Genomic DNA, 13438 nt, shown 5'->3' with positions numbered 1-13438 from the left:
TTCATCTATATTATAGCATGTCTCGGGATTTCTTTTTAAGGCCAAATAATATTACATTGTATGGTTTTGCCGTATTTTGTTTATCTTCAGGCATGCATTTTAAAACTACTTTTAATTTCTTGGAATTAAAGATATTTCCAAGAATAAAGTTTTTAAAGTATGGGATTAGTTCTGCAGTGGAATGAGAAGCAGTTTTAGTAATCAGAGTAGAATGTATTGAGACCAATTTTCTGTAAGATTTTGATTTGCTTAAATAGTATTGTTTTTTAGAATTCTCTAGGAGAATTTCATTATGCTTTTCAATGGAAGAATCATAAGTGCGATACAGTTGAACAAATGAGTTTTAAAAGAAATTACTTAATCCTCTGAATTGTTATGGTATCCTAAGATACTAACTCTCTTTAAGTAGTGTAAGATCACTGCTTTTGTAATTATATATTGGGAAAATCTCTCCATTGCCAGATACAGTATCAATAAAAATGATCATAAGACTTGGTATGATGCATGCCTTCTGAGTATTAATGTCAGTCACTTAGGCAGTCTAGGGCTGGGGTAAGGGAAAGGGGATAGGTATCGGATGGCAGTAGGTGAAGTTCTCTTTAGGGATTTGTTTTATTTATAACTAAATAGGCAAATAGTGTTTTTCATTTATTTATACTTAATTGAAGATAGCTCTTTTTTTTTTAAAGACTATGATATTTAATGTTTTATTGTTTGTTTTGTTTAGGTTCTTATTTGAAAACCAGACACCAGCCCATGTTTACTATAGGTGGAAGCTTTATTCTATCCTGCAGGCAAGTAGAATCAGTTACTTTTTAAATTTTGACTCTGAGTTGTTAGACATTTATAATAACTCTAAATGTTTGTTAGGGAGATTCTCCAACTAAATGGCGGACGGAAGATTTTCGTATGTTCAAAAATGGATCTTTTTGGAGGCCACCACCATTAAATCCATACTTGCATGGAATGTCAGAAGAGCAAGAAACAGAAGCTTTTGTAGAGGAACCTAGTAAAAAGGGAGCCCTTAAGGAAGAGTAAGATATTTTTCATTTCTATTATATATTCAGAAAAAAACATTGTAATTGTTGCTTTACTAGTTGTATTAAGATGTTAACGCTAAAATAAAATTTTTTTTCACTTGCGAATGTTTAAAATAGTAACATCTTTCATCATGGTGCTTTATCATTTTAAACATCTTAGCAAGTATAGGTGTGTGTCCTATTGTCCTTAACTTTTCTCCTGGTAAAATTAGTGATGATCTCTTAAACATGGTTGACTTCTTTCTTTGGCATTGGAGTACTTTAGATTCTTACAGAAACTATTTGGGGACCTCTAGAATTCTTATTTCTCTGAATGCAACATAAAGAAGAAAAACTATCATGTGGCTAGTGGGATCAGTTGTTGGCTATGCAAAGCCTCTTCATGATAATTTTCACACTTCATTTGCCATGTGTGGTGAGCTGTGAGATGGCCACCATGAAGTGTGTGCTATTATTGGTTTCACAGCAATTGTACAGTGCAGTTAGCTGATTTAAGAAGCAGAAACATATTTATTAAATGTTCAGAGGACATCTTATATACCTCATGGGGAAAAAAATAGCTAAAAGCATTTTAAGAGTATAGAATTAAATATAGACATACCTCGTTTTATTGTGCTTTGACTCACTGTGCTCTAGAGATACAGTGTTTTTTATAAACTGAAAGTTTGTGGCAACCCTATGTCAAACAAGTCTGTTGGCATTATTTTTGGAACAGCATGTGCTTGCTTCATGTCTGTCACATTTTCATAATTCTCACAATAGCTCAAACTTTTTCATTATTACTATGTCTGTTATGGTACTCAGTGATCTTTGATTGTTTTGTGGCACCACAAACTATGGTCATATAAGAAGATGAACTTGAATAGAAAAATGTCTATTCTGACTGCTCCAGTGACCAGCTGTTTTCCTGTCATCTTTCCTTCTCTTTAGGCCTCACTATTTCCTGAGACACAACACTATTGGAATTAGACCAATTAATAATCCCACAATGGCCTTAAGTTTCCAAGTGAAAGGAAGAGTCTCACTTCTCTCACATTAAATCAAAAGCTAGAATTATTAAGCTTAGTTAGGAAGGCGTCTCAAAAGATGATACAGGCTGAAAGCTAAGCCTCTTGCACCAAACAGTAAGCCACATTATGAATGCAGAGGAAGAGTTTTTAAAGAAAACTAAAAGTGCTGCTTCAGTGAACAAATGATTGATTAGGAAGCAAAACAGTCTTATTACTGATAGAAAGTTTTGGTGGTCTGTATAGAAGATCAGACCAGCCATAGCATTCCCTTATGCCAAAACCTAATCCTGAGCAAGGCTCAAACTCTCTTCAGTTCTTTGGAAACAGAGGCAAGGAAACTCCAAAAGAAAAATTTGAAGCTAGCAGAGATTGGTTCCTGAGGTTTAAGGAAAGAAGCCATCTTCATAATATAAAAGTTCAAGGTGAAGCAGTAAGTGCTGGTGTAGATGCTGTAGCAAATTATCCAGAAGCTCTAAGGTCACTGATGTAGGTGGCTACCCTTAATTACATTTTCCGTGTAGACAAAATCGCCTTTTATTGTAAGAAAATGCCATTTAGAACTTATAGCTAGAGAGGGGAAGCCACTGCCTGGCTTAAAAGTTTCAAAGGACAGGCTAACTCTCTTATTAGGGGCTAATGCAGCTGGTAAATTGAAACCAGTGCTCATTTACTATTCCAAAAATCCCAGGACCATTAAGAACTACACTAAATCCACTCTGCCTGTGCTTTATAAATGGAACAACAAAGCCTGGATGGCAGCATATCTGTTTATAGCATGGTTTACTGAATATTTTAAGCTCACTATCGAGACCCGCTCAGGAAAATGATTTTTTTTTTTTTTTTCAAAATATTAATGCTCATTGACAATGTACCTGATCACCTAAGATCTCTGATAGAGATGTACAAAGAGATTAATGCTGTTTTCATGCCTGTTAACACATTATCCATTCTGTATCCTATTGATCAAGGAGTAATTCTGACCTTTAAGTCTTACTTGAGAAATATATTTTATAAGGCTCTAGCTGCCATAGTGATTCCTCCAATGGGTCTGGGAAAAAGTCAGTTAGAAACCTTGCGGAAAGCATTTACCATTCCAAATGCCATTAAGAACATTTGTGGGCCAGGGCTGATGGCCCAGACCTGTAATCCCAGCACTATGGGAGGCCGAGGCTGGAGTATAGCTTGAAACCAGGAGTTCAAGACTAGCCTGAGCAATATAGTGAGACCCTGTCTCTATTAAACATAAAGAAATAAAAATCTTAAAAATGTTTCAGTTTTTTCTTTGTATGTAAAATAAAATCAACAGGAGCTTGGAAGAAGTTACTTCTAACCTTCATGGATGACTTTGAGGGATTCAAGACTTCAGTAGAGGAAGTAACTCCAGATATGGTAGAAATAGCAAGGGAACTAGAATTAGAAGTAGATCCCAAAGATGCGACTGAATTGCTGTGACCTCATGATAAAACTTTAATATTAGAGTGAGGAGATGCTTCTTAGGGATGAGCAAATTAAGTGGTTTCTTGAGATGAAATCTACTTCTGATGAAAAAACTGTGAACATTGTTGAAGTGAAAGGATTTAGAATTTTACATAAACTTAGTTGATAAAGCAGTGCAGGGTTTGAGAGGATTGACTATAATTTGTAAAGAGGTTCTCCTCTGGGTAAAATGTTAACAAACAGCATCTCATGCTACAGAGAAATCCCCTGTGAGAAGTGTCACTTGATGCAGCAAACTTCATTGTTGTTTAAGAAATTGCTGCAGCCACCATAAACTTAAGCTACCAACACCCTGATGAGTTAGCAGCCATCAAAACCGAGGCAAAACCTTCCACCAGCAAAAATATTGTGACTCACTGAGCGCTCCAATGATGGTTAGCGTTTTTTTCTTTTCTTTTTTTGAGACGGAGTTTCGCTCTTGTTACCCAGGCCGGAGTGAAATGGCACGATCTCAGCTCACCGCAACTTCCGCCTCCTGGGTTCAGGCAATTCTCCTGCCTCAGCCTCCTGAGCTGCTGGGATTACAGGCATGCACCACCATGCCCAGCTAATTTTTTGTATTTTTAGTAGAGACGGTCACCATGTTGACCTGGATGGTCTAGATCTCTTGACCTCGTGACCCACCCGCCTCGGCCGCCCAAAGTGCTGGGATTACAGGCTTGAGCCACCGCGCCCGGCTGATCGTTAGCATTTTTAACAAGAGAGCATTTTTAAAGTAACATATACATTTTTTTTGGACATACTGCTATTGCATACTTAATAGACTTAAAATATGGTATTAAACATAACTTTTACATGCACTGGGAAACCAAAAAACTTGTGTGATTTGCTATATTGAGATATTTGCTTTATTGCAGTGGTCTGGAACCGAACTCACAGTCTCTCTGAGATATGCCTGTACGAACTTTACTGCAATCTGTAAATCTTAATACTTGTTGCATTGATTTATTGTTTATGAGAGCATTTGCCAGTGAAGTGCAATACCGTTTGAGTGTATTTGCTTCTGAAGGTATATGTTCATAATCACTGTAGTCCTAGGCTTTGCAAACTCGGCTTATAGGCTAAATCTGGCTGCCTCCTGTTTTGGAAAATAATGTTTTATTGGAATACAGCTAATCCTCTTCCTTTACGTGTTGTCTGGCTGCTTTGGTGCTCTACCAGTAGGGGAATCGAGATCATATGGCCTGTAAAGCCTAAAATAATTATATATATTTTTTGAGATGGAGTCTTGCTCTGTCACCCAGGCTGGAGTGCAGTGGCGCAATCTCGGCTCACTGCAACCTTTGCATCCCGGGTTCAAACAGTTCTCCTGCCTCAGTCTCTTGAGTAGCTGGAATTACACACGCCTGCCACTGTGCTTGGCTAATTTTTGTGTTTTTGGTGGAGATGGGGTTTTACCATGTTGGCCAGGATGGTCTCAAACTCCTGACCTTGTGGTTCCACCTCGGCCTCCCAAAATGCTGGGATTACAGGCATGAGCCGCTGTACCAGGCCAGTCTTTTCCTTTACAGAAAAAGTTAGCCTGTCCTAATCCCAGGCAGAAGTGCTAAAGCAATAGACTTCCTTCAAAGAAGGGGAGTAAAGAACATGAAAGTTCTTCAGTATCATGGGATGGTATGACTGGGACACTCTTAAAGACTCTTGAAGAAATGCCCATAATTTTAAATTTACTTAATTTATAAGCTGAAAACATCATTGGAATCTTGTAATAGTTCTACAGGGTATTCTTTCTTACGTAACTTCTTCAAAAAATTCTAACAATTTTGGGGGACACAACACAAATCGGACTTAATACATTACAGTCTTCAGATTTATTTTATGTGAGTATATTTTAAAGAAATTAGTTTGTCAGCAAAAGCTACAATAGCATTTGAAATTGCATCGAAATAATTATAAGTTAAAACAATTTATGTTCAGACAGAGGGATAAATTGGAAGAAATCTTGCGGGGATTAACTCCAAGGAAAAATGATATTGGAGATGCAATGGTTTTCTGTCTTAATAATGCTGAAGCTGCTGAAGAAATAGTGGATTGCATTACTGAGTCATTGTCCATCTTAAAGACACCCCTTCCTAAAAAGGTATGGGAATGAATTTATCTTTATGAGCATTTAATTAAGAAAAGGGGAGATAGTTGCCATCTTTTGGGATTAGAATTGGTTTTGTTTTTGTACAAAGAACTTGACTGATGAAATTTTTCCCATGCAGTCTTATGTTACTTCTGCTTGAAAATTTAGGTTCATTAACATACAAGTTACAAACAAATTGAAATGTAAATGAACTAACAAATTTCATCCCTGCCCAAGTTATGGTTGTGGTGATACTGAGTTTCATGTAACTCTTCTGATTAGTAGCCATTATTAAATTATAGCTAAACATTAGCCTTATACTAATCTATTTTGTGTTATCTTTTGGTATTATTTATAGATTGCCAGATTATATTTGGTTTCTGATGTTTTGTACAACTCTTCAGCCAAAGTTGCTAATGCTTCATATTATAGAAAATTGTAAGTATAATGGTATTCCTGAAATAAAGTATTTAAGGGTAAGGAGTTCAGAAAAGAGGACTGTTTTGTTAACATCCTCCAATAATAAGAAATATAGTCAGCCCTCCATGTCTGTGGGTTCTCTATCTATCTATTCAATCAACCACAAATTGAAAATATTTCAGAAAAACAGTTGTCTGTACTGACTTTTTTCCTTGACACTTTTTAAACTCTACATAGCATTTACATTGTATTAGGTACTGTAAGTAACCTAGAGATGATTTAACAGATGATTTAACAGGTGCATAAGTTACAGGTGAATACTAGGCTATTTTTCAATCAGGAACTTGAGCATCTATGGATTTTGGTGTCCATGGGAGGTCTTGGAACCAATCCCCTCAGGGATACTGAGGGAAGACTAATTTGAATTTCTTCATGGTTTGTAGGATGCTTTAAAAAATTGGCTTACACTTAAGCTAAATTACCAATTTTTGGGAAAGATTTTATATCACTTCCTTAGTTATTGACAGTAGAACAGATAGGTGGTGTTAAAGATAACTTTTTTTATTGCATATCTAGCTACTCGTATAGTAAATAAATTGAAACAGTGTTATACTGGCAAACATAAGAGACCAAAGACATACCATTAACTATTTATGGAGTCTGTATTCTCTTCTGATCCTCAGTATATTGATTTTAGTTCATTGTTAATGTTTTCTAAGGCAAAAGGAAGTTATGTTGCTGTATTCTAATTAATGAATATCTCTTCTTCAGTATCCCAGAGCTCTCCTTCTGTGTTTATTTTGTGAATGAGGCAGAGGGAAGCTTTTCCCTAGGAAGTGACTCTGAAAAGAAATTGAGAGTTCTGGGTCCTGCTCTTGTGTCTGCTATTAGTTTATTGTTTTTGTTTTGCCTTGGATGAGTCACTTTTCTAAGATTTCTGTTTCATAAATAAATTGGACCAGATGGTTCAATGTATCCTAGGTGTAAAGTTCCTTGCTAATAAAGGAAGTTAATACTTAGGACTGTTGGGGAGTTTGTAGGAGAAAAATTTAGAGTATTAAGAGCTAAAACAATTTAGTTATGGTTTTAAACACCTAGTTCTTGATTTTTAATAAATTTTTGACTAATTTGTAAGTATTTTAAGTTCAGGAGGGGTTTTCGTTGTCTAGCATACTGAAAGAGAAAGGAATTTTAAACATTTTATTTCAAATAATGCATTATTTGAATTTCAGTTTTGAAACAAAGTTATGTCAGATATTTTCAGACCTCAATGCCACCTATCGTACAATTCAAGGTCATTTACAATCTGAAAACTTTAAGGTACGTTTACTGTTTTACTATTTTTGCCCTAGTGTTTTGAATGGATGGGGGGGTCAAATATGAGACATAAATTTAAAACTTAGATGTTACAGAAATTACTGTTTTAATATTCTATCATTTTTGTTTTTATCAAAAAAATAAAAAATTTTAAAGATATTTTGTCAGATGTTTAATTTTAAAGTATTATTTAAATATTATAAATGTTAGTCTTTTTTCATAAAACATCCAGAAGAATCACTTTTTTTGTAATGGTATATGTTATTTGGCTGGATTAAAGACATACATTTTAATTATGTTTAGAAAGTATATTCTGTTACCAATTTTTTTATGACCTCTTAAGCTGTAGACCAGTGTTAAGAAAAGCCAAGTGGATTACTTTACTTATAATTGAATAAGTAAATGTGCTTTCATGGAAAGAAGACATTGTTAAAAAAATTATTAGTTTGGGAAGATGCCTGACCATTTTTACGGCATTCAGACAACTCCCATTTTAAAAGTTTTTGACCTTAAATTTTGACCGTAAGTTAGAATTTAAAGAAAAGTTTAGGGAAGATAAAGAGTAAAGTGTTACCTGGAATTAGGAGGTACTTCATTGGACCATAAGGGATTCGGGTCAAAACTTGGCTACTTAGGTTTGCAGTTTTCATAAGTTTCTATGTAAGTGTTTCCTGGAATGTGGCTCATATGTAGTACTAATGGTATGGGAGCTGACCTTAGGTGATAAAGAGCAGATAGTTATTGTTTATTTTTCATTTTGTTTATTTTTGGGTTTTTTTTTCCTTTTAATTAGAAGGTGACATTTTTTTAAAAATATGGTAATGATATATAGTTATTTTTTTTAAAGTTTAAAAAAATTGCCAGTTTCAAGGCAAATTTAGCAAATCTTGATGGTGATTCTAATGAACTGAAGTTTGAGACACATAGCCCAAAATAAAAATTTGTTGTCTGTTTCCTGTTTATTTAGCAACGGGTAATGACTTGCTTCAGAGCATGGGAAGATTGGGCAATTTATCCAGAACCATTTTTGATCAAACTACAAAATATTTTCTTAGGACTTGTAAATATTATTGAAGAAAAGGAAACAGAGGTAGGCACTGTGTGTTTGGTTTTTAAAATTTGTATCTGGGGTGGAGGTTTCTTGGTGGTGTGATATGTTACATATGTGAAGTACATTTCTTTGTGAAAAATACTATTTACCACTAAATAGTGGGTTTTTATTGTTGGATCCAGGAGTCAAAAATTACGTATAACAGGAATTCTGTCTTGTGTCCTTATGTGAAAATTGAAGAGTAGTGTTTTTATTTAAGGATATAAGATTTATGATATATTATTAATAGTGGGGAAAAAAGCATTTAATAGAGCAATATATATAGCATGACTTTATTTTGTTAAAGACAGCTATATAAGTAAATATGTGTATGAAAAGATGCATCACATGATAGCAGATAATATATGTCACTATTCTGTTTTTTTTTTTTTAACCTCCTAAATTATTACTGAATCTTTCATCTTTAATTCTGCCTTGCTAGTCAGCTATTATGTTTTCACTTTCACTCCTGCAGGATCTTCCTAATTGGCCTTACTGTTGCAACCCACATAGTCCTTGTTTCAGTTTCTTAAATGTGTTTCCACCCACCATTGGCCTTTATACATGTTCTTTCCTCTTTCTGGGACTTCTCTTTACCTGAGACTCTTTAGATCGCAGCTCAAGTATAAACTTAGAGAGCCTTCTCTGACCTCTTTCGGTGAAACTTGCTATGCTAATAGTATGATACGCCTTTTTGCTGTAGCAGTTATCATAGTTACAGATAAGTACATATTGTTGTGATTATCTGATTTCCTGGTTCCCACCACCCGCCAAAACAACAACAAAACCTTTACCAGGCTCTATGACAGGGAACCCAAACTTGTTTTTACTCATAATTTCCTCACATCGTACCTGGCATCAATGAGCACTTGGCAAACATTAAATAAATACACAACTGACTACTCCTTTAGCAAACTGGATGATAGAATATATTCTTATTATGTTCTTACATTGTACCTTGAGTGTGGGTATCCGGGTATGTTGGCTTGGCTGGATTACAAATTAATCTTATAAGCAATGTGACTTCAGCAAGCAAAGGAAAATGTTAAAATAGTACACATTTCTATAGGATGTACCAGATGACCTTGATGGTGCCCCCATCGAGGAAGAGCTTGATGGTGCACCTCTGGAAGATGTAGATGGAATTCCTATTGATGCTACTCCCATTGATGATCTTGATGGAGTCCCTATAAAAAGTCTTGATGATGATCTTGATGGAGTGCCTTGTAAGTTCCAATTTCAAACCGATTAAATCTAGCTGATAAGTTTGGTTACCAAAACTCTAATTTCCCATACATGCTAATGTTAAAAAAGGTTAATTTCTCATTAAGGTATCAAATTATTAACTTCTTTATTTCTGATTTTTCAAAATTCTAATACCCAGTAATACATTTATTTGTATTAATAAATATATTAGAAGCCTTTTTTCTGGTCACATTTTATTGGGACAATCAGCCTTCTATAAATATTAGTAGGTTTCTCTTTTTGTCTTAATTGTCAGAAAATTATAAGCAAAATCTTATGCTCAATTATGCATAATCCTGTATATCTGGTTTTATCAGTTCTGTATTTATTGTTAATTTTTCTAACTTAACTTCAGTTTTCCTAGCTGCTTAAAATCATTTTGAAAATAGGAACTATACATAGCTCTTTGGTACATTTGAATTATATGTTTAAATATTGAATAATGTGTACAGTTTTGTATTTTAAACATTAGGTAAAGGTATTAAAGATTTTACTTTTCAACTTCTTCACTTGCTAGATATATTACTAACCTGTATTTTCTGAATTAATTTATTAATATATAAGTTAGTTAATATATAAAATAAATTATATATAAATTTTAATATCTGCTGTTAAAATTTTTGCCCTAAGATGCAGAGAATTGGTTTAGCCATAGTCCTTCTTCTTAGTATTACTGTTTGTCCATTTATGTCCTTATTTTACTTTGCTTTTTAATAATATAGTGAATACCCATGAACCTAATACTAAGGGTCATCCCCTAGTCATCAGGGTTAATGGCTTATTTTTCCGTAATAGTGGATGCAACCGAAGACTCAAAGAAGAATGAGCCTATATTCAAAGTTGCCCCATCAAAATGGGAAGCTGTGGATGAATCTGAATTGGAAGCACAGGGTAAGTAAAAGTAAAATAAATACTTTAAAATGAAGTACTTATAAATTAATTATTGGTGTGCTTATATATATAATTTCCTTTTATGTTTTATAACATGTTTTAACCTTAATACTCAATGTTACCGTATTTTGTGTCTAGTGTACACTTTGATTGTGGTTGGTGTTGCTGTTATAATTTTCTTAGGTCCTTCAGTTTGGAAGCTTTGAGAGTAATAAGATACCAATGCAAACCTTTTAGGTTAAGCCATTTTAGTAGCAAACCTAGATGGGAAGCTGAACCTATGTAGAAATGTACAGAGGTCAGTTTCAGAGAAAGCAAGCTGTGACCAAGCTTTGACTCTCCCATAATGGTTAAGCCATTTTAGTAGCAAACATAGATGGGGAAACTGAACCTATGTAGAAATGTCTAGAGGTCAGTTTCAGAGAAACCAAGCTTTGACTCTCCCATAGTGCTAAACTGATTAGATGCCATTTAGACCTGCCTTTCACACTTAGACCTGTATCCTAGTGCTAATAATCTGTAATTGTTAGTATTTATAGGTTACAATGAAATACATCTTAACATTCAGCACAGAAATAAGAATGGTGTTATTCGTCACTTCATGAATTTGAATTATACTGTTGGTGTGATGAAAGAGATTTGGCACATAGAAATAGCTATTTAGAGAATTGATAAACATAGATTAAAAAAAACTTCTGTAATATGAACTTTTCAATTCTAAAGCTCAGCTTCCACTGTGCTACTGCAAAATGCTAGTTTACCTCATGGAATTACATCCTCCTTTTCCTTCCATTCAGCTGTTACAACTTCTAAATGGGAATTATTTGACCAGCATGAAGAATCAGAAGAAGAAGAAAATCAAAAGTAAGAATCTAAGTTTCGAATATACTGTTTCTTGTTCATATACACTCCCCTTTTCATGTAGTGGAAATAATAGCAAAGTGGAAAACTTAACTGTTAAAAAAATTTGTGAGAGGATCATTTGTAGTTCTCCATTGGTTTTCCAGTGAATAAAAGAGCTTTTGTTTTCTGGTGTTGATGCATCTGGTTGCATTTTGCTTTTGAGTTTTTATGCTAGGTTACATTCTCACCGTGTAGTTACTAATTGATCAACTGCATTTGTTTCAAACCTTTGCCATCAAATACTGTTTTGGGCTCCACAAAAAGTGGTTTTTAAAATGTGAGTAGGAAAGGTTATACTCCTTTTCTTTTGGATTGTACATTGCTAAGAAAAAACTGCATTAGGGATGCATTTAAATGTTACTTTTTTTTGCATTTAAATGTTATTTAAATGTAAACCTTTCAGAAGAACTAAGAATGAATACAGAGGGGGGAAAACATTTCTTTTGAAATATGGAGAATAATTTTGATTTTGCTGTTTGTTAATCACCCCAAAATTGTTTTTGACACTCTGTTCTCAAATTCTTTTGCAAATTTGTATTGGTAGTTTTTAGGAAGTGCTTGACACTTTTTAAAATTGCAATGGGAGTTGATTTTTTTTTTTAATGAGTAGGAAGAGATGTTATCACAAACACAAAGCGCAGGTTTCTGTCTTTATAAATTTTGCATTCTTTTATTGTTCTCAAATAAGAGAAAGCCGGTATGTCCTAGCACAATATGGGCATTTGTGTGAATTTAATAAATGGGCATTTGGATTGTTGGGAAAATGTGATCAATCGCCAGGTTATAGAAACACAGTTTGATATGATGGTGAAAACTTGTCTACAATGTTGTTTTTCCAGAAATGTTGGTATGATTAGAACAAGTTAGCAGTGATGATGACAAAATATTTACAAAATATAGATGTTGCTTGCTATTGGAAATAGCTATCTGAAGCTGTTTAGGAATGCACAAATTGGGAACAGTTTAGTTCAATTTGTTTTAAAAAAGTGGTTTTGTGAACTCTTTTTATGTTCATGATCCTATCATTAGTGACATCTTACCATTTTAGAATCACTGCTTTAAAAGTAGTACATGTACTCATCAAAATAATTGTTTAATTTGGGGGGAAGGCAGGGTAGAAAAGCCATTGAACTGAAAAAAAGTATTGTTTCATTAGTTTTATTTCTATAAAGGTATTAGTGTTTTTGGCATAAAACTGATATTTGTGTTAATGTTTGGAATATGAGTACATTTTAGCATGGATGTTGGAATAATCAAACGTTGATGGAAGCCTGGATCACTAGAAGTATAATTTTAGATTTTTCATTTTTCTTAGGAATTCCAGATAAATCATAATAATGTAAAAAAGTAGAAAGTACAAAGCAAGGAAAAAAAACCTTTCACATACAGCTTCTGATCCTTGAAATTTTCTCAAGCCTCACTACTACTCTCTAGTGGCTGAATCAGAAATGCCTTTTTACTTAAGGCTGATTTTGTAACTAGTAATTACTGTATTTTGTGGCAATTTTGTGGCAGAAATGTGATTTTTAAAAAGCATGTTTTGGAGAAAAGTTACAAAAGCAGTTTCATTTGTACTGAATACTGTATGAATTTAGAATCTTGAACTTGCATGTTTTTTTAAAAAAAAGAACAAGAGGAATAATCTGTGATAAGATTTGAACCTCGAATTGTGACTAAAGCTAAGGCCAAAACCAGTTGAGAAAAACTGCTTAGGCTTTGAAAAAATCATAGTAGTAATTTAAAATATTTATGTATTTTAAATTATGAATAGAGCTAATTTTAAAAGTCTTAAGTAATATGGTTAAATGTTTAATATTCAGCCATCTGGACCCTTTCTGTGTAAATAAAAACATGGATAGCTATTTGAACATAAATGATATAATACTATTGTACATACTGTTGTGACACCTTTATCATTTTAATTCCATCTATTACCTGTTCTGTATTCATCTATGAT

The 13438-nt window shown here is 33.8% G+C and overlaps 1 protein-coding gene across 9 annotated transcripts in view; it reads left to right on the top strand.

The window, feature by feature from the left end:
- The window catches only part of U2SURP (U2 snRNP associated SURP domain containing), a 56707-nt gene that overhangs the window by 25341 nt on the left and 17928 nt on the right, over window positions 1–13438 (top strand). For 6 of the 9 annotated variants that reach the window (XM_078354041.1, XM_078354040.1, XM_008983714.5 and 3 more), the window contains 9 exons: window positions 728–794; window positions 871–1034; window positions 5465–5627; window positions 5974–6053; window positions 7268–7355; window positions 8320–8442; window positions 9512–9668; window positions 10483–10578; window positions 11376–11442. In XM_078354041.1, coding sequence (XP_078210167.1) covers window positions 728–794; window positions 871–1034; window positions 5465–5627; window positions 5974–6053; window positions 7268–7355; window positions 8320–8442; window positions 9512–9668; window positions 10483–10578; window positions 11376–11442 — 1005 coding nt within the window. Of the gene's footprint in view, window positions 1–727; window positions 799–870; window positions 1035–5464; window positions 5628–5973; window positions 6054–7267; window positions 7356–8319; window positions 8443–9511; window positions 9669–10482; window positions 10579–11375; window positions 11443–13438 lie in introns of all 9 variants that reach the window. The other 3 variants (XM_078354038.1, XM_078354039.1, XM_054247173.2) reach the window with 1 other exon arrangement.

This window comes from Callithrix jacchus, chromosome 17 (genome assembly GCF_049354715.1).
Source record: "Callithrix jacchus isolate 240 chromosome 17, calJac240_pri, whole genome shotgun sequence".
NCBI lineage: Eukaryota > Metazoa > Chordata > Mammalia > Primates > Cebidae > Callithrix > Callithrix jacchus.
Note: the sequence above shows the minus strand (reverse complement) of the source record. Positions and strands in the feature narration are given on the sequence as shown.